At 38.8% G+C, this 27,233-nt stretch overlaps 1 protein-coding gene across 1 annotated transcript in view; it reads right to left on the reverse strand.

The window, feature by feature from the left end:
* Window positions 1-22,285, reverse strand: part of L (zinc finger protein Lobe) — a 50,359-nt gene extending 28,074 nt beyond the window's left edge. Inside the window, exons 1-2 of the mRNA XM_028300463.1 lie at window positions 22,256-22,285; window positions 16,311-16,355 (exon numbers count right to left, since the gene is read on the reverse strand). Of these exons, the coding sequence (XP_028156264.1) occupies window positions 16,311-16,355; window positions 22,256-22,262 (52 nt within the window). The 5' untranslated portion in view covers window positions 22,263-22,285. The remainder of the gene's footprint in view (window positions 1-16,310; window positions 16,356-22,255) is intronic.
* Window positions 22,286-27,233: the final 4,948 nt, after the last annotated feature.

Consider the following 27,233-nt stretch of genomic DNA (forward strand, 5'->3'; position numbering starts at 1 on the left):
ACATGTTTAACCGCAAATGCGCTAGATTTGGACGCGGATATAAATGGTTATGCCACTGTAAACAGTCCCATGTGACCACGGTGCTAATATTATGACTTATTCATTTTATGAAGCATTCTTGTTCATGATGATTTTTGCGTTCGTATGTACGAGTACGAGTATGAATTTCATAATCCTATGAAAATTAATGTAGGTCTCAAATAATGAATAAAAATACGAGTAGTTCTTGTTTATTTCTATTCGTTGACATAACCAAAGTGTTAAGTTAACAGCAATTATCTTAATCGAAAACATGACATCAACCGTGTCTCTACCATATTCATAGAGAGACAAGGACGCCCGATTTGTTACGATACGCGAGATCACGTCTCGCGGCGATGGTATCCCAGAAGCGGGGCTCCGCTGCGCGCTACATCTCACACGAAATGGGTCAATTAAGACGTGGGAGTGGAGTCATACGTGACCGTAACGCCCGATCTCCGTAAACGATATGATGCGGTGCTACGTTTCACGCCTTTGTACATGCATAATGCCCGCCGGAGTCACGAGTCTCAGCCCAGATTACATCGTGGACACCTAATAAAATCACATGCAACAAATCATTGACTGCAGCGACGCATCAACGCAACAGAAGGGCGTGAGCCCCAAAACGTTTCCGCTCTCCGGAAACAATGGACATAAAAGACGTTTACTTGGTGAAACGCATTTCGCTCCATTAGCTTTATCGGCGATCTTTAATTTATGCGCTTTAAAATGCGAAATCGGAATTGGACCTAATGGGTCGCTGACTGACTGTTGTGCCGTTTATCATGACGTGATGTTGACCGCAAAATTTTTATAGCTGACGGTAATCCGTGGGAAAGTTTCCGGCGATGGTGCAGCGGCGTCATGACGGAGGCGGCATGGTGAGCTCGGTGGAACGAAGCAAGGAGCATGCTCGTTTTGGTGGCGATCTGTGTGACCTCAGCGCCTACTACACCGAGGCCAAAAGAGCCCGCTCCTCAGGTGACCAAAATATTTCAATTTAAAAATTGTATTAGCAAACATACATGTTAAAAATCCAACGTAGAGCGTTTTTGCCGTGTTCGTAAATAACATTTAGGGCTGATTTTTCAATCGTCAGATATCTTTTATCTGAAGAATAAACTTGTCATTTTGACATATTTCCCATATCGAAACTGTCAATGTGCCAAACTTATTCTTCAAAATTCAAATAAAAGTTACGCGACGATTGAAAAATCGGCCCTTAAAAGACCAACAGAGCGTATTTTTACATTTTCTAATATCCAATGACTACTATGACTAACACAACCACAACGTAAGAAAAATTCAAGCTGTTTGGACTATTAGGTACTGTACTAACAGGAAATGGAATAAAGTGGAAAACAAAAACATGAAACAGAAAACTATCCTTCCTATCCTATTTGATACTGTTGCGATTATTTTTCTTAATTTTAAAACTGTTTCAGCTCTATCTCAAAGACTTATCATATCATTGTCACCACAATCCCAGTATTGAATCTGCGACAAATACAGTTGATCAGTCCAGCCGTGGCGCGGCGTGACTCGCGATTGCTACGCGTCGCGCCACGACACTTTTTGCCACCTTTGGTGAGATATGCCGCGTTAGCCCGCACGACCCTGACAAAATTATGACACTTGATAATTTACTGACAATAATCTGGACAAAAAGAGTTGGCAAACAAAAACTTTGAACACCATCGCAACAGTCTACAGTGTAGAGCAAAAGCTCTTTTTAGACGAATTAAAAAAACCTGCAAAATACCTTCCTGGATCAAGGTTAGTTTTATATTATTTTAAATAGACTTGATTCCTAAAATATGTATCGGATTAACTTATTATAAGATAACTCTAACGCCCGTATTCACAAACGATGCTTGCTTATGTGAAGCAGCAAATCGAACACACAGCGTTGAATAGAGCTCTGTGAAACTCTACCACACTTATGTTCAAACACTAAGGGCTATGACAAATAAAATGAGTAGTCTGGTGCCTAATCAGAAACATATCATGAAACCTTTAATCTCATCATCTACTCATCTTCTTGCACATCTCAAATAATTTATTCTGCAATATAAAATAAATAAAGAATGATGAAGAGATGCGTATTCGAATTGCCATCAAAAGATTAGGTACGAAAACTACAACAGTGTCCTTGTGAACGTGTCGTAAAGTGAACTTAGTATGAGAAATGGTTGCACGAAAGATGAAACTTATTTTGAGAATTAAAATTGTCACGTTATCTTTTAATACGAAGGTTGAGTATCGAATTTTGTCGAATACGAATCGAAGACGAAAGTTGTTCATGCTAGAGGCACTGTACACACTAGGATACTACAAAGCCGCCCTAAATGTCACAGATATTCAGTTCAAGTTCTTCAACTTGTCCATACAATAAGTAGATCGATTTGCGCGTCCCGCAAGCGTGTCGGCTGCGCGTGCGTCGGCAGCGCGGGCGCAGGTGAAGCTGCGCCGCACCTGCGCCACGCTTCGTGCACAGCGCGTAATCACCAGTTACGCGGTGATTGGAGCCACTGGTTTTATTTTGGTAGTCAATTCGGATGCTTTTTCAACGAGAAATATGGTTACTCAATAATATTTTAAAACTTCTACAGACTATAATCTGTACTGTAAGTTATACAATATCCTTGTTCTGTGTAACTTTAATCAAGGAATCTGTAAAATCACAATCACACTATTGTGATTTGATAGATTTTGTAAATGCAGTGGTCACACATCAGACTTTTTTTGCATAATGGGACCTAATCTGAACTACATAAAATGCTAGAGTTTACCTCCCATCATCCTGTGCTATCATACGTGTAGGTACTATATAACTCTACATCTTCAGGCGTAGTACTGATATTTTGGTCTCAATTACTGAAAAACTGCGATTTTGAAGTAAGTGAAATCTTGTGAAAAAATGTTGTGAATTGTATTGTTCTGTCCTCTCAGTTTTCAGTGATTTATGGCATTTTAAACATGTTTATTACTTCAACTTTTAATAGGCATAAAACAATCATCAAACAAAACTAGAGTTCAATTGACGTATGTTTCATAGATAGTTTAATCAATAACATAATCCCTCAAAATCGCAATATTAGGCATGTTTACAAAACTAATGCGTATTGTAGCACGCGTTCTCCTTTGTTCAGAAAGCATTGTGCGTGATGAGGCTGGCCCATCTCGGCTCCCCCGGCATTTCCTGTTTCTCTACGGCAACTATTGTTATTGTTTGTCTATGCTCTCGGTCTAGTTTGTCTACAGTTTGACGTTCGGACTATTGCGCATTTCCGACTGTTATTGTTATGGTATTTGAACGAGTTATACTGGTACTGCTTAATTGCCTACTGTACTATGCCCATCCAGTCTGCGTTTTCTTAATATTCCTTTTTCTTTAAATTCTTTAAAAAGACTACCTTGCCTAACACAAAAGGGCTTTCAGATCACAACCAGCTCTATCTAAAACCAGTGCATATGCGTAAGAAGTAGGAACCCTTTCATTTGATGATTCGATTCTTAGCATGACCAACGGTATTAGACATCTTAACATTGAATTCGAGAACAAATCTTACTTATTTCGTCACTGTAAATATTTCCTTAAAATTATACTTAATTATCAAAACATTGTAGGCACCAAACGTACAACAAGCGTAGTTTCCAGTGTAAAAACGAACTGTAATTCAAAGCATAAATAACGGGGTGGAGAGGCATTAGAAGGCGGAAGTCCATCTAGCGTGGAGCGCCGGGCAGTGGGCGAGCTTTCCGGATCCGGCAGAGAAGGGCCCGTGATTTACAAACGTCTTATGCAAATTGCCGGACGTCTCACAATACTAAGGATTCATTTAACATTTCTATTCACTAGGTGGATCTTACTTGTGAGGGATCCCATTAATCATGTTGTGAATAAAAACAAAGATTGAGAAAAAAATCTGAAATAACCATTACCAATTTACCTTTACCTACTTAGGTACTTTTATTACGACTGAAAAAGCATTGTAGTATCATACGTTTATAAAAAGAGCAGCGATAATGGCTTAATCACGTGTCTTCGAAATCGAAAAAAGTACCGACACAAAATACTCAATTTAACACTAACCATTTAGAGAATCGTTAGAAAAAACTGCGGAAGTGTTGTGATTGAGTTGAATACAGACGCCTAGCGGCCGATCGTCGATTGTTCTTGATTACCAATAAATGAGGGGACGAAAGGAGATTGGACGCGCACGCGCCGATCGAGATATCACTTTATCACCTGCCCGGGGCCACCGTTTACCAATTTACTTACACCTGGTTCGATTTGCGGTCACCGTGAAACAAAAAGTACACTGTTGACTGACCAAAAAGGTGTACGGAAATAATAGGTTTGGCAGTTATCCTAAATATAGCATAAATGGTAATGGGATTTGTTCAAGGACCAGCTAATAACATTATTAAAGTGTTAAAATACTTTCTTCATAAACATTGAAATGTCTAAAACAAGGTTGACAGTACGACATCATAGTCGTCACCTATGGTCGTCACTGTGCTTACCATGAGTTTACGTTACGTGTGCTCGCTAGCGACTGCGTAAAAAAATGACATTAATTGTATGACATATTGTGCAGCGCCCCTAGCGGCTACTTTCAAGAAACAAAATCTCCATAGAGATTTTAGACGTTTTCGCTAGCGAGCACACCTAACGTAAACTCATGGTAGGTACACACATTTTAATACCTATAAAAATAAGGATAATGGTGCGATTGCGATCAAGTATCTTTTTGTATTGCATTTAAAAACATCTAATCTTCTTCCATGAGGGAAATGCACCTGTAACTGAAATAACGAAAATTATTTTTCTTTCAAAAATATTACTAATAACTAAACACTATTCATCCGATCAGAAATATAATTAGATGTGGTTCTCACAGAACCTTAATTCCCAATTGGCATCTAATTCCGAAGTAATCAAAGAATTCAAAGTCAATGTCGTCATGCTCCGAGCATACCTCCATGATTGTGTTGAAGCATGAATAATTTCCATGGAAAATGTATATTGTTTGCATTGTCAATACGCAAATTGCCTGCGTATTGCTCCGTAAATGAAATGACTCAATCTGGGTGAGAAACTCGAAACTTTTGCGATCGTAATCTTCACCACAATGAGGATGGTTGATGAGCAATAAATGTTGGATTGCTGATTTCCCGGCTATGAGCGCCTCACGATGGAAGTTTATACAGTAGGCCCACAAAAATGATAAAGCAGTCATTACAATGATTAGATAATTTTAGTGATTTGTATTTTGCTTTTGCTCTATCTAGGTCTCAATCTCTCTCTATCCGTGGCACTACATTTAATATTTAAAGTAAATGTTTTATAATCTTCTAAATGTTTTATAATGTTCTTTTTTGTATTCATAGTACCCTCGTCTATTACTTTGTTTTTTTTTCTTTCAATAGAAAAATTAAATAAGTCTTAATAAAAAAAATACGACTTATTTGTGTTAATCATGAATACAATTACTCGACTGTACCAACTCCTTACCGTCTTACCATTTTGACCTCTGTGAGTGAAATTTCTGTATCTACCTCTAATATGGCTGAGTCGTGAGTAAAACGTTTGGCGTAGCCGCAGCCCAGAAATTATAATTACTGTTCCCATAACATTGTGACCAAACACCGCCTTATTGGCCGAGCGCATCACAACAAGTTCATCTCGTGTCCAAAAACCACATGATTACGAGGGAATTGCATACATATTTCATGGTACATTATAATGATGATGATGAAGAAGACACTAGCTAGACGTCCGACACAAAAATGTATTTTGACAGGAGATAACTTGTTTGATATTACTTAAAAGTTATATTTTACATTTAATTTACGTGACTTCTGGAATCTGGAAGAAGTTGATTATTCAGTGACAATAATGAACTCCTGAAAAGAAAGTAGAGATAAACACTTAAACCCATGGAATTCCATAAATGTAAAGTACTTACTTAATTTGGTACTAATTAAATCATCTCAAACAATCAAACGTTAATAAATTAATTCCTACTTGCTTCAGTTGCTTCTAATGAGGGTTTGAGCATTACAAATTTGGTATTCGTCCAACATAATTTCTAAACAAGGAACTAGTAGTAGTAGTAGTAGTGTCAGTTTTTTTCAAAAGGATTATAGTGAGACTATAAACAGACAAAAGACAATTTAGTCGTTTCTAAATTGTATCGGATGTTAAAATCATCAGCCAGTTCCCTAAAAAACTGTAAGCTTGAACCTCATAGCTCCAGCGACGTGTGCATAGTTCATAGCATCGATTGGGAACGAAAAGGCTCTATTTTTGGGTGGTCGGCCGGCGGGCGTTCATTTCACGCGTTTCACCGCCGATTACCGCGGCCTCTGCCGACTGCCACCGTACTTGAATAAACACAATTAGCTACCAATGCCGGAAAATGGCTTGTTAATCACTCATTAAGCTTTTTTCTTCACGCATTTTAATGAGGGTATTCGTCACGATAACTAATGAAGTATATTTTCAAACACTACTCTTCATTTACTTGCTTAAATCGCTTTTTAAGTATAACCTTTGCTTGCCTTTTATACCTACTATACAAAATATTATTCTGGTAAGTAGTCCCAGGTAGAGATTTTATAAAATGTTTTAAAGGGGCATCTGAAACTACATATTCCCAAATTGAAAATAGTTTAATGAACGAAAGCCGTAGTAACTTATTATTATAGAAGGCTTACCCACCACCAACTGCCAGGAGTACGCGATTTAGTTAAAGACTAAAGAATCGCGAGCAAAACTATTATTATTATTGTAAAGAAACATTTACCAGTCTGTGCTAAGTAATTACAGGTAATTACTATGATAACTATAGTCTCTGTTTAACAAAAATAAACTCTCACACGTCATGACAATCATTTCATTCGTGCCGAACACTCGCTCACTGAATGCCACCCACACTGCCCTGTTGTCCGAGCGGTGGGCGGGCAGTTGGGTGCTGCCGTGGGTGCGCCGGGCGGGCCCCGCCCACTGGGCGCCAGGCTCCTCCCAAGGCACGCCCAGGAGTAAAAAATGTCTTTCGACATGTTAGTTTGCATAAAAAACTAACATCTAAATATATATAACTCAAAGGTGACTGACTGACTGACTGACTGACTGACTGACTTAGAGGTCTATCAACGCACAGCCCAAACCACTGGACGGATTGGGCTGAAATTTGGCATGCAGGTAGATGGTTATGACGTAGGTATCCGCTAAGAAAGGATTTTACGAATCTCCACCCCTAAGGGGGTAAAACAGGATCCACGCGTATGAAGTCGCGGGCGGCCGCTAGTTGTAACATAAGATTTTAAACTTTCGCGTTAAGCCAACGTCAAGCCGTGAGTACATAATGTAACTCATTAATAAACGTCGCTTTAAGACCCGTGTCTTACTATTTTAGCTAACATTGTAACATCTCTAGAACTATCTTAGACCGTTTTCCTTATACAGAACACTGATAAGCTATAAATTGGACACGATTTGTGACCTTGCACATAGATATTCCACCATTTAGTAAATAAATTCTCGCTAATTTTAAACGTCACCTCTCAAAATACTTTAAATATGTATGTACTTACTTAAAATGGATTGGTTCAACTTGCCATTATATTTGAAAATTTTCTGTTAAAAAAACCGATTGTTACGTTTCAGGGGTTAGTCCCAACGGCCCCTGTGGATCTGCCCCGTCAACGGGGTGGATGGGAAAAAGTGTTTCAACGACCCCGGTAGTCATAGTCTTAGCTATACTCTATAGCTATGACTACCGGGGTCGTTGAAGTTAGGTGTGCTCGCTAGCGACTGCGTAAAAAAATGACATTACTTGTATGACATATTGTTCAGCGCCCCTAGCGGCTACTTTCAAGAAACAAAATCTTCATAGAGATTTTTGACGTACTCGCTAGCGAACACACTTATCGTAAACTCATGGTAGGTACACAGAAGACCATTTTATTGAAATGAAGACAAAACTTTAAAAAACTTTAAATCTGGCCCTGACAACTGAATTTCTTCTTCTTATTTTGTTTATGGCCAGAAAGTTTAAGTAGATGAAACTTTTTATACGATAGATTTATTATTTATCCAGCAAATTCAAATAGTCAGATTCCACAATTAATTAGTTGTCCCTGGTTTCGTCGATCAACTTTTATTAAATTGTTACTTTAATAATTTCAGTTAGTATAAAGTTATTTGAAGATTTTACTATTCATAAAACATAATTTTAATTTATTTTAAGATTAATAAAATTCAAGAAGAAGCTTGCAAAAAATGTAATTGCTGATGCCTGTAACGCACCCTACTGTGAAAATGCTAGAAAGTACAAAGCAACAAGATTAAAACTTTTGGGCGGGCGGAAAATCCGACGCTAAGCTAATTCCCTAGTTTTCCGGTAGATGTCGGTGCGCGGTGCTGTTTTCGGGGGTGAATCCCGCCCTCGTACAAGCACCCAACTAAAAGCTACTTTACGTTGTCCAACGGTAGAGTGCGCTATGAACTTGTAAAACTTTTCAGCTTACTGAAATATTTTCAAGGAATATAGGTACCAACCTAACAAGGTTGAGAAAACTTATTGAAACTTAATTATAAATTTTCGCGGGAAAACATATTTTTTAATAAGATGAGCTTTTAAATAGGTACCTAGGTAAAGGTGTACATTTTATTAAACAAAGTTAATGGTTAAACAATTGGAGCAAGTCTAGAGATACCTACTGAAAGGTACGATTATTAAACTATGCTCAAATTAATTTTTCACAAGTGTTTATGATACTGTTATCTTATTTATCCCAGCAATACACATTCCCAAGAGACCAAACGTTAAGTTTTGTAATGAATTATGTCTTACCAATACCTAAAATATTGCTTAGAAAATAAATATAAATACTTTTTTGAAAACTGTAGGTATCTCAGTGAATTCTAATTTCCTAAATTGGGAACATTTTAATGCGATGATTACTGTATGATTAATGGTGGTGGAGTGTCAAAATACACCTTGAACAAAGTAGCCTAGTCTACCGTCCGTATTCACGGACGACGCTTGCTTACGTGAAGCAGCAAATTGAACGCACAGCGTTGAATAGAGCTTTTTGATTTGTTCATGTGTCACCCTGTGCATCCACGCACACTGTGAGACCTCATACTTAGTAATGTTTGTGAATACGGGCGTAAGCTTCTTTCAGTAATATTTAGTACTTCTTTCATTCCACGCTAAGTGTTCAGTTTAATTTTAATGCAAAATTTACGATTCCAAGTACTAAGCGGCAATAAAGATAGCGCATTACAATTTAAATATGGCGATTATGATCGTGCGACGGTGTAGGCAGCGCGGCGGCGAGATGAAGGCGTAGATGCCATCGCAGCCCTTTGCCACCTCGCCGCCACGCGCCTCTCCTCCAAGATAAAGCCGAGAACATCTCTCATTTCATCTTCGCTTACCTAATGTCTTGTGTGCGTTCAGTCTATCTTTACTTCGAGAGACGCGTATGCGTTTAGAAAATCAATCAACCCAGGCCAATACTTTCATGAAAAATCTCTATTCAGTCTTTATGTCACAAAATAGGTATGGTAAAAAAAAACAAATCATCCTGAAATTCTGAAATTATACATCAACACGGTACCTTATTAACAAGTCTATACACAAGGTACATACATTGTTTTTCGCGAACTCAAGTGACTGTTTACTTATTTCTTTGAAAGCTTGTGAGATTTTTAAGCTTGCAAATTGAAAACTAACTCGCTTTTCAGCGAGAGATGAAGGGGTTTTAAAAGAGTTGTGTGTCTTCTTGAATTATTGGTTAATGGTGTCAACTTTAGTTAAACTTAATTCAGTATGTAGGTAGGTAGTAACGAAGTTCTTCTCTTGAATTTCAGTAGTATTTCATAAGAGACCAAGGCAACAAATCTACTCAAATATAAGCCCAATTTCTCCAGAAGTAAAAAAATACTTATTCAAACACGAACATTTATGTTCCCACGCGCTTTCACCCGACCCGATCAGCCACGCGAATCCACGAAGTGCCGACCACGACCACTGCTGTGCGCAGCGACGTCGACCGCTCGGCGCCCGCGCAGTTCCGGTGGCAGACAAAGCGCGCACGCAAACGAGTGACCGCTCAAGGTGAAAATCGATGCCCATCGTGATTTCACGCTGCTGACGCCATTATCTTTGCCATTTCGAAGCCTTCACAAATTCAATACGGTTGTTATTTATATTTTAAACGAATGTATTCTGACTTAAATAAATACGGTAGTTTTTCTAAACATTAGAAAATTTTCGGTAAAATAAACTATGCTCTTATTTTCCTGAAAGCCGCATTAAAATCACTTACCCTAGAAACTTCGTATCACATTTGTTAAGCATGTGATTAACTTTAAAATTGAGTATCTGAAACTCTGCCAAGCTTTCGGTTTTGGGAGCGCGGCATCTCTGTCCATGCATAGTTAAGTGCATCTGTGTCAAGTGTCGACGCAATATCGGAACTTCCCCAGAGGTCGCTGGTTGTCGATTTAACTTCTTGACTGGTCGCTCGCCGTGCTCCTGGAGATACGTGCGGTCGTCATACCGCGTTGTTCATGCATATATAAAAAGGCGCGTCGCGTGTGAATCCGGTCCCAGGGGCCCGCCGAGCGTCTTGAGATATTAGACCTTCAACCGCTATGACAACTTCTTACACTTTCCATAAAATAAACTCCCAACACACGCTTCCGAAATGTGATTAAAGTGGCTACAGCGGTTTTACCAATGCAGATTTATTACCATAGACGTACTCAAAGATAGCATGCCCGGTTTCGGGTGGCTATCATGTCAAAGTTTAATTGAACAACGGTGCAACGCCAGTGCCATCCGGGACTCGCATCGAAATTGGTCGCCAGCCCTCGGGACTCGGATAGCATAACCAAATCTTATAAAAACTTCCATGCATATGTACGGTCTATGTTATTAATATTTCCTAGCAACACAAAAATCTAATTTAAACCGTGTTCAGTAGGAGGTTTGTTATAGCCGCCTCAAAAGACCCTGGAACGCCCGAGCCCGCCTCGTATTATCTTTCTACAATCTTTAAGTGCTAAACGTATGAATGCTCGGAATCCATTCATCCGCCGCAATTCAACATAGAAACAATGAGCGTACCCTTCGCCGCGGTCGGGTGAAAGGGTACCTACAAAACGCGAAAAAAAAATTATACGTACTTCTTGGGAACCCTTTATTACTGAGGGCAATCGAATGCTTAAAACATTGGAATCGAATATGAGTCGGTGGTGGCCGGGTGAGCAGGGCACAAAGGCCGGCCAGGCCCGGTAGGTGTCGAATGTCGGCCGCCCACCCGCGCCCGCGCCGCCGCACCTCTCAGCGCCGTCATACGATATCGCCTTTTTATTTCATAATTTCTACACAATGAAAACGCTGCAAAGGCGTAGGGCGAAGACAATGCGCCCGGAGGTGGACCGCTCGGAAACCCTTTATATCGAATTTATTGTCTCAAAATAAAATCGGGTGCAAATTAAAATAAGTATTGAAGCGTAGGACCATACCGCCAAGGTTTTTAATTGTGTTGATTGTGTTTACGATTCAAATGGTAATGCGGAATAGGATAGTTTTTTTACTCGTATATTTTCCATAAGAGTTAAGGCAAGGTGTGGGTGGAAGAGTGTGGAACTGTGTAAAAAAAAATGAAAATTGTTCGAGATCGACTGACAAACTAAAACACATTCTTATTTTGATATACTCAAATAATCAATGAGTATGCTGATGCCCAAAATTTTATTTGTGAGGTAAACCTATTACAATAATATAATCCCCTAATATTAGAATTTCCATATGCGGCAGCAACAAAGCATACGTTTTCAACAATCGGAAATTGCCCAACTGGGGGTCCTGGAGCATTGTCAAAACAACTCATCAGCGGCCGCTAATAAATTGTGGGTGGCTTATCGAGATTGGCGATCCGAGGTAATGTGTGTTGGGGTAATCAGATGTGCGCCTTCTAACTTTTAATTCCCCGAGTAGCCGCGGGGGCGCCGGCAGGGAGGGTCCAGCGCCGCCGATATCGCATATAAAAAGGTTGCGGATCGCTCGCTCCTCCATCCGGCGATTGGCTAGGCGGCGCCCGCTGCTCCCCAGGGTCCTATACGAGAAGCGAAATGGGCCCCCGAACACCCATAAGAGAGCGACCCCGCCCGCCACGGCCGAATAATTAGGGCTCTTTGTTTAGATAGCGGCAATTTTATTTGGGAGAGAGCGGGCGCTGGGGACGTCTTCGGCCATTCCGACCGCCTGATATTAATAAGAAACGTGTGTGCCCACTAACCCACTATCCGCGCCAAATAATACAGTCACCGCCGATTACCCTCCGAAAAACAAAGATTCCTCCAACTCTCGAGCGGCCGATGAATATAAAGACAAAGCCATACGTTTTTGGTATTGATAGCAAAAGTTGCCAAAGTGTGAATTACACCGCAAATTCATAGCAAAGAAAAGGGGAGCACCGACAGTCACCGAGCAATATCACATAAATAATGCAACCAGCAAAATTGGGATTTTGATTTGTTTTCTTAGAAACTTTTATTTGTCTTGCGAGTGAATAGGGCTAACTGAACCAAGCACAATGGTTGGCTTCTTTTGTCTCACCATTAAAGTTTTGCTTTGAATTGGCAGAATCAAGCAAGTGGAAAATTATGAAAAATCTATACTTAGCCCACTTTCTAAACAATACAACTTGCGCCAACTAAGAAAACAATATGTTTTCAGGCACTTAAAACTCTCCTCAATTTAAAACCTTTTCCAAAATGGGAAAGGCCTATACCTTTATTCGTGATGGATTGATAAGAGGTGTATTACCTACACTTACGTTATTTTCTCCACACTTTGGGGCTAAATAAAGGAGTGTGAATAATATGTCAAATTACATACTGAAAATAGAAAATCATGTAAGTTGTCTTTGTGGTCTTGTAAAGCAGAATATTCTCGTGAATTTTTGTAGATCAATCAGTGTAATAGTAATAAGTTATAGTAATAATTTCTCTTAAAATACCTCCTCCTTTTTTGAAGTCGGTAAAAAGTGCACAACGTATCTAAAGAAATAGTAGTTCATTTTCAATTGTAAAGACGCCAAATTCTTGTCGTGAGTAGAGCTAGCGCTGCGGTTCAATTCGGGCGCGAGGCGCCGAGGGCCGCGTCCTCTTGTTTCGTCGCCGCAAACTTGCCATAAATGTTAATATGGGATCTTCTCACATTTGAATATCTATTTGTTCGCGAGGCCGGTTCGTTAACGCGGCCTTGAATTTTAAATTTTATCGCCGCAGCGGGAGCGCCGCAGATGAGGTGCGCGCCTACGTGATCTCCCCGAGAAAATAACCGAGGGCAACTTCTTATTGTTTGTCTTTTTCGAGAAAAGTGAAACGGACGATATGTGAACAATGAAACACGACGACCGTTTCAAATTCATTCGGATTCAGGATAATTTTCTTCTTTTTAGAATCTAGAATAACTTAAGCCTTACTGAAAGCTTACTTACCTACATATCATATCATCTTTCTCTTTTTGGGTTAAAACAGAACGTGTCTGGCTAATATTTGTGTGTTAGTTAGGTGTAAACTTGAACTTTTATAAGCTTAGATCATATAAGTACACTGAATACATAGAACTAAAGTAAATGAGCGAATTTGGTGAAGATAGGTAGGTAGCCGTAAGCTTAAATTTTTGTTTCAGTAGGAGGTAATCCTGATATTATTTATTATCTTAGTTCATTTACATTTCCATCTTGTAGTGGTGCTTTTTACTAAAGTGAAAAACCGTTCTTTTAAGAAGTACTAATAAGGTCGGTATTTAAACAATAGTTATTTGCTGTGCCAGCTCCCGAAACTGTCAGACTAAAGTCACAAGGCGCGCCTACAAGGCCGACTGCAGCTGCTCTGAAACCTAAATTACCTATTTGTCGCGGGTGCAAGATCACGTGAACATTGTCTAGTTTTCTCATTAAAACGCCTGTATGGCTTAATTGCGATCCCGTGATTGTATTTAGTGAGGAATAAATTATTCACGCTGTTGATTCGGGATTGCATTAAAATGTAGAGTCAATGATAAAGCCTCCGCAGTTTAGTTACAGAGTTGGACTTTGAAATCTGAGTTCTTAATTGAAATATTACCTACTTTGAACAATTGTTCTTAATTTCGTTTAGGCATTGGTCATCATCTGATTGTTGAAAGAAATATGATTTAGTGCGTACCAAAAAAAATCGGTTAGGTAGGTACTTGTAAGTTTAAATGACATGATATTCACATAGTAGGTACAAGTAATGTTTCAGCATGTCCATTAGTAAGATTCCTGGCTACATAGGAGTTGCAGCGGTGTAAAAACGAGAGGTGAGAATAGTAAGATTCGATTATTAGGAAAGTCATGAATTTTGGGAAAAATTACAATGTGAAAAACGTCATCAATATTGACTTGATTTTTAAAAATACAATGTTTCATAATAAGTAAATAGTAGTCCAATACAAAACACTAAATTCAACTATAAGTCGTAATTATCAAGCATAAAAAAACCCATAAATAGATGGCACGTTCAGTAAAGCTCAGGAATTTGCGAATATTTCCAGCGGCAGTCCACGCCGAGCCAGTCCATTAGTTTCCAAATCTAGCGGACGTCGCGGCAATGACGATCGGAAAGTTAGCTCACATTTTAATACGCCCCCACCACCCTGTCTGACCCTCAATTATTGAAAATGCATTTCTGTCCGCGCCCTGAGCGCGCCACATCGCAAATGCACATTTTAAACTGCACCTGATTGCATAGTCGTGTACTACCCGGCCGAAAGTCGCGCTGTCGCTTTATTTTAGCGCAATAATTGACTTTATTAGCGCCCGCTTATTACTCGAAGCGGATTTTCGACAAACGACGGTGAGTGACGGACGCTGGGGTTGTATTAAAGTGATAATGTAGCGTTTTCTTTTGCCATTATTGCTTCTACATTAGTACTTAAATATTAATATTAATGCCAGATTAGCTAACTCTAATTTATCATTCATATTTCGCATATATTTTAGTACATCAAGTAGTCTAGATATAAAAGCTCTATTTACCTAAGCTTTCTATTCATATTGAAGTAAAGATAGAACGTGTAGGCAGAATTCAAGGATATTGCCTGTCAAAAATTTAAAAAAATTAAAATGGGCTAAGTAGGTAGCTAAAAATTTTATGTAATCTAAGAAAAAAAGTTTCACTTAAGGTTTTTTCAAACATCTTCATCTTAATCAATATCTCTAACCTATTCAACCATTACGAGTAAAACTCGGTTGATTGAGTTTGCTCGTATTTGAATCGGCATAAGAACAAACGTGAACAGCTCTTCATTTTCAACCACCAACGTGAATTAGGAAGTACTTAATAGAATCAGGCGGCGCCCGCGCTCATGGCATGGTGCTAAGTGACGAACGGTGTACACAATTTCGGGCGTCCATTTTAATTGTAAGTTCGGAAGGTCCACCCCGCAATGCAATTTTAGCGCGTTTTCAGTCGATGCTCTTATAAAACAAGCTTGAATACCCTTTTAGACCCATCTATTTTGAAACAGTTACGTATTAAGGCCGAATGAAGGGAGCTCAAACTCTTTAACCAGCGTAACCAGGTACGCTAAAAATATTCTTTTTGAAATCGAGTTCAAAATCGTAAAATGTTAATTTGTATATCTAATGAGGAGAAATATTAATTATTATTTATAGAAAAAGAATAAAACGACTTTACACTGCACTCTTTTGAAATAATCATTTTTAGCTGCAGTTAGTTTGGTGCGTAACTATAAGTTAATAGGATGACAGTCAAGTACTTATCCTACCTATTTAAATTTTATTTACTCTCTTAGGATTGAGAAATATAAAAAGGCACAATAATAGACTAGTACTTGGTTTTAGTACTAGACATGTCCTTTCGTCAGTTCCCGCAAACTGCGTGCTCCGCCGAAGCGCGTTTAGTGTCGCCAGGAGGGAAACTACGATTCCTTTGAGCGAGAGTACTCTACTCCTCAACTTTACGTTCATTTTATCTTTTCGGCAGTATTGCGAGACGGGGACACGCCAAAGGCCCTCCAGGGCTCCGTTAACGCCGCGGCCCTACCACCTCCGACTTCAACACTTTTTACACTCCACTATTCAAATATTAATATGAGAGCGGCCTTCGCGCCGTTGTCATTTAAGTTAAATTTTATTTTTATAGCTTTTTTATGTGAGCCTGCGTAATCGCTTACACGAGTTGTTATTAACAGGCTTACCTGATTCGAAACTGTCCATGCTCTCCGTTTTGATGTCCGCCATTTCTGTAACAAAAGCAAAACCGTTATTGACTCATATTTTTTAAAAGGTACTAGCTAGCTGGCTCTGACTGCGTGAGGTTCTGTTTTATAGAGAAACACGTAGATAGGTATCACATTCCTACCTAAGTAAAAGTAGAGAAATAACAAAAAAAAACAGAAATATTAAGTTAAAGCTTCTTTCCTAGTATTGAATTGAAATTGGTAGCAATGAAAAAAAGAAAAGATTTTACGTAGATAGACCGAAATAAACGATCGAGTGCTACGAATAGTTCGTAGCATAAAACAGTTGTCTGTAACTGCCATTCACTTCATTCATGTTTGATACAATACAATTTACCTGATGAAACCTATCCATCAACCTATAGCTACATCCGTTTACTATTAGGAAAGTTGGAGAACTCTCTTTCGTGACCGCACGAAGTTGCCTGAGGCGCGGTCGCGGCGGTGACCCACGCCTCTACCGCCCGCAGCACGGACACTTTTGCTACTGTTTTAAATTCACAATACGGGAAGTGATCCAGTTTAAAACTTTTACTCCAATTTGCTAGTTGCCGACCCTGCGAGAGTGGTCTTTCTGTAGCTAATACCTGCTCCATACTACCCATGTCGATATGCCTACTGATTTTCAATTTCATTAGGAGATACAGTTGTGAAGTTGTATACTACTTTGTACCACATTTACCGCAATAAAGAAATTCTATTCTATTCTATTCTATAGTTTAAATCATAAATGTCTTGTTTGAAAGTAGATATTTGAGTTACGTATAGTGACAGTTTTATTTTTACGAAACAGCAATTTCATATCACTAATAGCAGCCTGTATGTATACACGTTCTTGTGTTGAAGTTGATTCCCTAGATATTTGAATTCGATCGTTATCTTATACTTTCAATGAATCACCCTGCTAGTACATATAAACTTCTACATCAATTGTGGTCGAACAACATATTGGCTACCTACCAAATAACCCATTAATTTTCGTTGTTATGTCGATAACATAAGGAAAACCAGTTTTTTGTTAACTTTGCCAAAAGTAATACGACTAGGTATATTAATAGGTATCCTTAGTATCTTGGTTGTGGGATAGGACTATTTACATAAAGTCACTAATTTAAGCGTCTAAACTAAATTTTTTACTCAAGTAAAAGAGCTGAACGTAAGAGGTGTATGTTTATCGTGCTTGACTAAAGGTTTAAATACAACCCTGCCACCAAGCTTTTAGACATAGCTTAATATTTAATACAATGAAATTGGTGTGCAATTAACTCAAGATGTATTAGAAACTTCAATTTGAGTGCTGTAGGCTGGTGCAATAAGATAAGGCTGGCACCCAGGGGACCATCCTCGCCCGGGGAACTGCGTACTGCAGCAACGATGCCTGAGATAGATACCTACATTGTTATGGCTCCTGACTAGTCTAGGTTAAACTTGTTGTTTGGAAAACAAGTAGATATTGCACATAACACGTATGCAGATGAGAGACTTGTTGGCGAAAACATAAACAGTGTTAAGGTTTTTTGTCTACATATCCCTCTCAATGTAATGTAGAGTCAGTTAAGTTTTCAGATAAATATCAATCCATCATTATTTACTCTGCGGTATCTTACTACGCATCCATTATACCCTCCCGAGATATATACATATACATAAGTAATACAATTCAATCAAAAATAAACTCTAATTCTTCGCGTCTAGACTATGCCTGAATGCGTTCAGGTTTTCTTTTCAAGAATCTGTGAATGTGACAACGATCGGGGCCGAAGCTAGCGCCTAAGCGTAGCGATAGAGATAATAGAGGGCCTGCGGCGTGCAACATTGATGAACGCAGGCGCCCCTCGCGGCGACTTTATTGCGATTAATCCCGGGACACTAGATTAAACATGGACACTAATGTATTCCAGGATATCTTCACCTGTAAATTTTCAGTTTTTGCGTTATAAAAATCTGTGAATGTGACAACGATCGGAGCCAAAGCTAGAGCCTACGCGTAGCAATAGAGATAATAGAGGGCCTGCGGCGTGCAACATTGATGAACGCAGACGCCCCTCGCGGCGACTTTATTGCGATTACTAACCCCGGGACACTCGATTAAACATGGACAAGGTACGTATGATTAAAACAATTAAAAACATTTTAATTGATGNGATTTTGATTTTTTTGATTTTGAGTAGACACCTCTGAGCTCTATTAACTCATAAAAAGTTTCAGCTCAATCGAGAATTGAGAAGAAGGTCAAAACATTTTTAACATTCTCCATTCAACAAAAGATCATATTCTTTCCAGTTCTACAACCACACAAATATTTTGAATATTTCAATAAGGTCTCAAACGCAATATCTAACTTCGTTCCAATAATAAGGCTATGATCTCTAGAGATAACCTATTCAACACCTACACGAAAATACAAGAGCAGTTTATCCGAATGTGCTTAAAAGAAAAGGTAACATTTAGTTTAGTTTAGTTTACAGAGACGCGGCAAGGTGCAGGTGGCGTCGCCGGCGGAGGATATTAACGGAGTCCCGGCGGAGCGGGCGCGGCTCTAAGGCTGCGCTAGATTTCCCGCGGGGGCACGTTAATTTTCTGCCGCCTTGAGCATACTGCCCTCCCGGGGACGCTACCTTTCGCGTAGCCATTCAGACTCAAGGTGTTATTCCGGCAACGCCGCGGACTCATGCCGATATGCGTCTCCCGAGGAAACTTTTTCACCAAATAAAAATAACAACGCCGTACAACGAACGTATTCCTACTACATAAGTTATAGAACTTAACACTTTCCCCGCACGTGTAGAACTCTACCGACACAGATTCAGGATGTCATTTAAAGTTAACCCGTGGCTGACCTTAACTTTCAACTCGTTTCAAAGTTCACGGACATTGCGATCCATCATAATATTCAGTGATTTTTACATTATGCAGTTATATTTATTTATTTATTTTTATTTATTTAAAGACTTTATTGCACACACAACAATGTTCAGTACAAAAAGGCGAGCTTAATGCCATAAGTCATTCTCTACCAGCTGACTATATTACTCGGTGATACGAAATGCATAGGCAATCAGGCGCGCCGATTGAACTGAACTTTTAATTCGTGTTGTATTGTGTAGCAAATTAAATACTGCGATGATTTGTTATAAAGTTTGTTGGATAAAAATTAAAATATTGTTTAAAATATGATTTTTTTTTTCAATGAAATAACGTTCATAATTAGACTTTTTTGAAACTATGAGTAGTGTCCTCCTTATTATGAAAGTGAAGTTTGCAGTTCGGAAGATTTTTTACTCAAACCAAATGAATGTCGACTTCTGTATGTTTAGTCTCCGGAACACATAGCTGGGAAAACAACATTGTGATTTGCGAGCACTCCCGTTATCAAATATAAAACATGGAGCTGCAATGAAATTCGGTTCAAGCGCTAGGAAAATAGGACTCTGTTTCCTCTTTTCCGTTCCGATCATTGTTGCTAATAGCGATCGCGCCTGTAGTGGTGCGCGTGTGTGCGCGAGTGGCTCCCGCGGGAAGGAAGAAGTGTGGCCCGGCGCGCCACCTGGGACCGGGCCGAGGGACGGGGGCATTAGACAAGTAACAGACGTAGCCAATACACGATATAGAAATCACGCTACAAGTTTCAGTCTCCCCAAACAAGAAACACTTTTAGTAATTAAGTATTGAAACGATGGCCTCAGGTCGCGGGTCATCCCCAGCGACTGCTGATAATATCTAAATGCCTAATGGCAGTAATGGCTGCTGGGCCTGTGACGAATGTATCGGGCCGCCGCCCCCCGCGCGCCGCCTGCTCGCCTCTCCACTATGTGATAATTCCAAACGCTGCGGCCGCGCCACCTGGGATCTGCCAGGGACGGACTCGTCCACCCGATGAATACATTATGGTTTTTCAACTTATCCATTCCAAAGCCACATCATTACTAGGTTGGTGTCTCACCGTCTGGGCATAGAAGGTCCAGCTAAGGTTGGACCAAACGAAAACAAATTCAGCACAGGCTTTGCTATTGAGCAGATGTTCAGCCTGACCAGTTTTAGTAAAGGCATATAGACTTAACAATGAAAGACCTTAGAGAACATAACGTCTGCCATTATTTTAAAAGCGATTTTATCATTATCATCGTCATCATCAGCAGGTCATTTTGTCTACACGACCCTTTAACTAAATATTGATTAATATTTTAGTTAAAATTAATTAAAGGCTCTACTAATTTAACTCTACCAACTCCGAAGCAGATAATATCGGTATTTGTGTTGACAAGTGGATTGTTGGCACGAATTTGAGGCCAAGTTTGCAAACAATTCGAGATTGTCAACGTTGCCCTATCCAGGAACGCGGCGCGGTGTCGGCGGGCGCGCGCCTCGGCGCCGCGCCGCATTCCCGCTGCACCCGCCGCCGCCCGCCCGCCGATACTACGCCGGCATTTAATTACCCACGTGCCACACCGAAAGGCGATCCCGGTCAGCATAACCCGCATAGTTGTCCGCCTAAGTTGACAAAATAACGCAAATACCCAGCATAATAACCGATGTCAGTCCCAAATATCGGCGTAGTTTACGCTCAACTTAATTAAAGTCCGAGATTGGCGGTGTTGGGAATATTTTAAAAATTGCGCGTCGAGTGCGGTCCCTGTGGCTCAGTCCCACGGGAGCGAGCCCGCGCGCCCAACTTCGGGCTCAGCGGCGCCGCCCCCCGCGCCCCCCTCGCCCCCGCTGAGAATACATTTGCGCAACACTCGCGCTGGCCTAACAACGGCTCTGCGACAACGAACAACTCACTGGGAAAAATTACTCATTTTCCAATACCGCCTAAAGATAGTTTCGATTCCTTTGTCAGGAAACAATAAGCTCTTCCAGTTTATATCCAGCAGGCAGCAACGGCAGACTAAAGAGCTCATCATAAAACATGGACAATGAGTCATACTCATAATTCTAAGGGTGCTATAAGAAAAGAATGCTTTGTACCCGTATTGTTTTTGCTTGTAATGTGTGACTGTCTAACTTATTATTTCAAATTTTAGATACTTTAAAAGCTTACTACCTACACCAAAGTAGCAAATAAAAGCTATACGTAGCTGCGAAGGTTCATGGCTACATATTTTAATTCTTACTGAAGAATTATGTATTAAATACAGACACTAGGACTCTCGTCTTATGATAAGTTATCTAGTCACTAAAAGCGATCTCTTCCAGAGCCTTCTCTGATTACTTTTTCATCGTGCAAATCTGCTAGCAGCACGGCTCTTGTGACTTTGTTACTGGCATTACTTTCACAAAGATAACTTTAGTATTTCCACTACGGGTAAGTGCTCAGCATAAAATTTAAATTATCTGGGTGACATAAACTTAAAGGCTGGTAGGCGCTGCTGTTTTAAAAACTCGGCGAAGTCATAAAAGATAAAGTGGAGTTACTGTGGACCGATGATGGGCCAAGGCGGCCAATTTATTTATAATCTCGGGTGGCTGAATTGGCTACGAATTAGCATGTAAATATTTGAGGTCCAAGGAGTCCTGTGTAGATTTATCGCGAACGGCGTGAGATAAGCGAGGACAGAGTCGTAAAGCACGGGGAGGCGGGGGCAGAACACCCTTTGACGAAGTTGTAAAAAGAGCATTAAAGCGCAGTAAAAACGCATCGCCCACGCGGCCGGAGACTGCTTGTTATTTTAGTGGGCTTCTTATGAATTTCAATGAAGATGTCGCCGTAATGAGCACGCTCCGCGCCCAACAACGCTATTAATCGCGCTCTCAACCCTAATCATTTCTTTGCGTTAAAATTTTAATAGTAGGGGTGATACTGGTCTGGAAATAAACTGCTGGGTGCTTGAGAATATTGTCAACTGATAACTTGTTTGATTACTTTAAATAGTTAAAATAGTTTTTAAAAGTTTAAAACTTACCAGCCATATCTTCGTCAGCCTCGTAATCTTCAGGCTTGTTTTGGTCTCCANGATAATACAGTTTGAGTCACGTTAAAGTGTACATATGAAAATGGATGAAACTAGACCTATTTTTATCGACAAAAAAGGTCAAAATTTTTTTGAGTTTTTTTTTATTTTTTATAGATTTTTTTTCTTCCAATTACTTATTGCAAAAAAAACGTAATAACTTTTAAACTAAGCGGTATATCCTGATAAAACAAAAACGGTAATAATGCTAAATAACAGGCGATACTAAAAAAATACATAAAATACACAAAAAAGGCCAACAAATAATAAAAAATAATACTTTTTGAAAAAAAACTGCTTTTAAATTCGTGTTTTTTGGTTATTTGATAAATTTCTCCAAAAAATACCCCTATAACAGGTAGTTTTTATTACTTTGTATTATTTTCTATCGTATCATCTTTGTAAAACCAAAAATCGTATGTCTCTATTCCTATCACAACATTTTTTACCTCTTTTTTGTCGATAAAAATAGGTCTAGTTTCATCTATTTTCATATGTACACTTTAACGTGACTCACACTGTATGTATCAAGTTTCTAAGGCTGGATTGCACGGTACAACCACGGTACGATTAGTTGCACCATCTTACTTTAACTGTGACAAATGTCAAAAATCTGTCAAACTCCATTCAAAAAACACCGGTTATCGTTATATTACGGTCAAAGTTAGGTGGTGCAACCCAGCCTAAGGCTAATAATATTCTGAAACGAAGTTAAAATTATATGATTGGTTAAACAATATTTATACCAATCACGTCTTACCCATTCTTGGGTATTCTCATAATTGAGACATTTATTACGGACCTAAGGTTGCTAAAGTTGCTGCCTAAGGCTGTATTTGGGACATTGAATACCTACTTATCTTGAGTCGGGTACAAATGTTCTTGTTCATTAATTCATCACACAAACGTTTGCTTGCCCCTTGGGCTTAAGAGACCGGCGATTAAGTAATTGAAAGAAAAAAGGAACAGTTTTTGATATTACAGTAAAACAAATCGAATAAATAGATAAAATTTACTTTTTCAAGTCAGTGTTTTTCATGAAATAAGGTAAGTGCCCCCTACTTCGGTATATTAAGGCTCTTACGACTTTAACAATTTATTTAAAAATAACCAAGGATGATATCAGTATGAAAGCTTTTGTATGCTAAAGTTTGGTCTTTTGACAGTAACTTAATACATAAATTATAGTTATATTGTTTAAACTTNGATCTCCATCTGCATCATCGTTATCTGTGAAACAAAATGAACAGTCAACAAAATAATCCAATCATTGTAATTTTCAAAGGCGTGCAAAAGAAAAACATACACGAGCACATTAATACGTCTGATACGCACATGGCTAAAACAAACAATGCAAGAAATTGAAACACGAAACAGTCATTAGGTAGAAATAATAACGCTAAAGCAACTCTTCTCATCGGAGCGACACACGGCGCCACTGGGGACCGTATATGAAGACGGAGTGAAAGTAAGATGATAATGTAAATGCATCGAGCTCAAGAGTTTTTCGTCCCCCTTAAGACAATACGCTGGAGGACGAACGTCTTTGTAATGACAGGAAGCTTAAATGAACGGTTTATTTTTTAATGTGTCGTTTAAAATTTCGATTTTCACCTGAACATTCAATTTACATAAACATAATAATCTGCTATATTACAATTAACTTATTCAAACAGCAACAACCTGCTACAGTAGAGTAGAACACCACGTCTAGTCAATTGACGTAATTTTGTCGTCAAAAACGTGACTCTACCATGGATTTTGTATTGCAACGGATATCTATGAAGCCATTGACTAGGTATTTATTAGTTTCAAACTTACTAAAAGTCTAATTTTACATCTCATTGAAAACTTAATAGATTCTCAACGCTACAATAAAGTGATTTTCGAAGTAGGTAGTTGTGTTTCGGAATTATCATCTGATTTTTGGTGACAACCCAATAACTTTGACTGGTTGAACATGGACTTCTCTTAGTTCTACACTGTATTCTGCTTAAATTCCAGAAGAACCGTATTTTCCAGACAAAAAGTGCTCAATTCTGTAAAATCTCTCCGGCAAAATGTGTAAGCGTTGGGAACGCAGAGCGAATGAGGAGCTAATCTGACGATAGATGCCCCGTCTGTCTAGCAACCCGACATCTGACTAAGTGCTGGGTGCGGACTGCGATTAAGCCAATTCTCATCAATCAGTATCTGTTTAACATGTTATACAGTTTGATTACGCGTTATTAATTCAGTTTAATCTAAGTGACGTATTGATTTATGAATTAACCTAAGCGTCAGCCACTGAGCTGCGCAAATCGCAATAACGTAAATTAAGTAGGTACGTACGAGAATGTTTATAAACTGAATTAAAATTAAATAATAGAATAAAAATATTATTAAGACTAATCCTGGAAACTTAAATTGGACTATTAATCAGACTGGTTTCTGAGCTAATTATCCAAATTGAACAGCTTCTTAAGTTATTGAAGGATTAAAGACCTATAAAAGGTCATAGCATGGTCTATTCTGAAATCGGGGTTATGTGTCTCTCAATGGAATAATGACCTAGATAGATACAAAATTCTTCTGGCTCTACTTTGAATTTTACTTCGTTCATCAGCTTTACCAAAAGGAAACACTAACTTTCAATACTTTAGGTACTATATTTAAAAAACTGTTTATTACGGTGATGTATTATCTATACATCACCGTAATAAACAGTTTTTTACATATTAGCTATATCACAAGCTCTGCGAATACAGAGGAGGCCGATCTGTCACCCGCAATTCGACGAAACAGAATCGCACCCAGTGCCCGGCGCCCGCCAGCCGTATGTCATCCCTATCGGTATGTTTGTGACGCAGACTCCGGTAGGTACTTAATATGCAGATTTCTACAGCAAAGAAAGGTATTGTCAATTTGTTACAGATTAAAACTACATAAACTAACAGAAATAATTTAGTGGGTTATTGAAATAGTATACCTTTCTAAAACAGTGGTGTAAATCTTAACATGTGGGATTTGGTGAGTTTTTTGTGTACTATCACAGGTACTACGAGTAAATGTGCTGAAAGCTCCACTTACAGCTTACAAAAGTTAAAAGATGGCTGCTTTTGGCTATTTTGGTCTCGTTTTTGTTAGAGAAAATGGAAGCTACTTTAGGTTAACTTTAAAAGGTGTACCTAGTAATGGTATAAAAACAAAATTTCAATGCAATAACTTCATAAGACGGTTTAGAATTTCAATATGTCTTTAAATCTACGAATAAGGGTAGAGAACCTCACCTTCTTCTACTTCTTCAATATTGGACTCGTCGACGTCTTCCATTTTGTCCTCGTCGTCCTCGTCGGCCGCCTGCTCCTCAGTCGGATCCTCTTCATTGGCCATGTCGCTCGCGCCCGCTGGAGCCGGTCTGTCCTCATTCCATTCTTCCTCGTCAGCTGAGGATGAAAAGGACTTATCAGTAGAACTCGATAGCAGGTACAACATAATAACTTAAACTTAGAAGAAATTTTATAAAGTTGAAATTGAATCAATTAGTTTAGGTATATGTATAAATGTAGTATAAGCCCGACCAGGAACATAAAAACCCTCGCCATGTTGCGGAAAACTAATGGTACTAATTTCTTTTAATGGCAACAGTAACTGAAAACTTCATTGACATGTCACCTTGCATGTCAGTCTATTGCTGTCAAAGTGTAAACAAACTTTATTTTAAATGTGCGCAATTGATTTTGTGAATTAAATTGCTAAAATCTTTTTATAGTCGTGAAAGAAAAGTGGTTCACAATGTGTTAAAGTATTTGTCGAAGAGAATACTAATAGACTAAGAGCTAGTGAACGCCAGACCTACGTCATTTTATAAAAGCTGAAAGTTTGTCAGCGTATGCTCCCAATGTAGGATATAATGTTGGTGACAGTTGGTGAATTATGAAGTTTGGGTCGTGGTGGCTTTGGGAGCTACCCTAAAAAAACTGTATTTCTAGGAGTTGGAACTGTCAAAACTGTCTGGCTGTTGGGGATAATACTTCTAATTATTGTCCAAATATTATACATAAAAATCAGATTTAATGGTATAACGTAAGTAGAATTACAGTCTATTGAATATACAGAAAAAGCCACCGTAAAAGTTAGACTTACGTTATACTATAAAATCTGATTTTTATGTATAATATTTGGGCATTATTTAGAAGTATTTTCCCCAACAGCCAGACGGTTTTGACAGTTCCAACTCCTTGCCAGACAGTTTTTTTTGGGTAGCTCCCAAAGCCACCATGACCCAAACTTCATAATTCACCAACATTATATCCTATATTGGGAGCATACGCTGACAAACTTTCAGCTTTTATAAAATGACGTAGGTCTGGCGTTCACCAGCTCTTAGTCTATAAGGGTTCGGACAATATTTTCATTGAATAATATTTCCGACAAAGGTTGTCAAATTGACTGACATGTTTATAGTATAGTACAGTCCACTATGAAAATTAGCTGTGGTTTGTTTCAACTACCTATTTTAAAGTTTTTTGTCGCTTTCTAAGTGTTGAATTTTATGGAATTGGGAAAGAAGTACCGAGTTTGAAGCGTTCATGAGCAGACATTGCAGTTGAATATTCAAGTTCTGAATTTGATTATTGATGAATAATAAAATAAATCCTACTAGCTCGATTGATGGTTTCATTTAATTTATTTAAACTAGGTTACCTATAATAATATTTTTTCGTTAATTTATGAAAATATCAAATTATCCCGTAATCCTGAATCCTGATACATAAAGTTAGCCTATTAATTTAACACAGGTACGACTGTACTCAGTGTTGCACTATCAAATGCAATTGACGCGCCTCTATGCCAGGGTTTTTATGTTCCTGGTCAGGCTATAAAATGATTCTTTTCAAATTCTATATCTTTTCAGATTCTTTAAGTTCAACTGGACTTTTAACTCAAT

Source organism: Ostrinia furnacalis, unplaced genomic scaffold (genome assembly GCF_004193835.3).
Source record: "Ostrinia furnacalis isolate ACB-3 unplaced genomic scaffold, ASM419383v2 OfSCF0710, whole genome shotgun sequence".
NCBI classification, from domain to species: domain Eukaryota; kingdom Metazoa; phylum Arthropoda; class Insecta; order Lepidoptera; family Crambidae; genus Ostrinia; species Ostrinia furnacalis.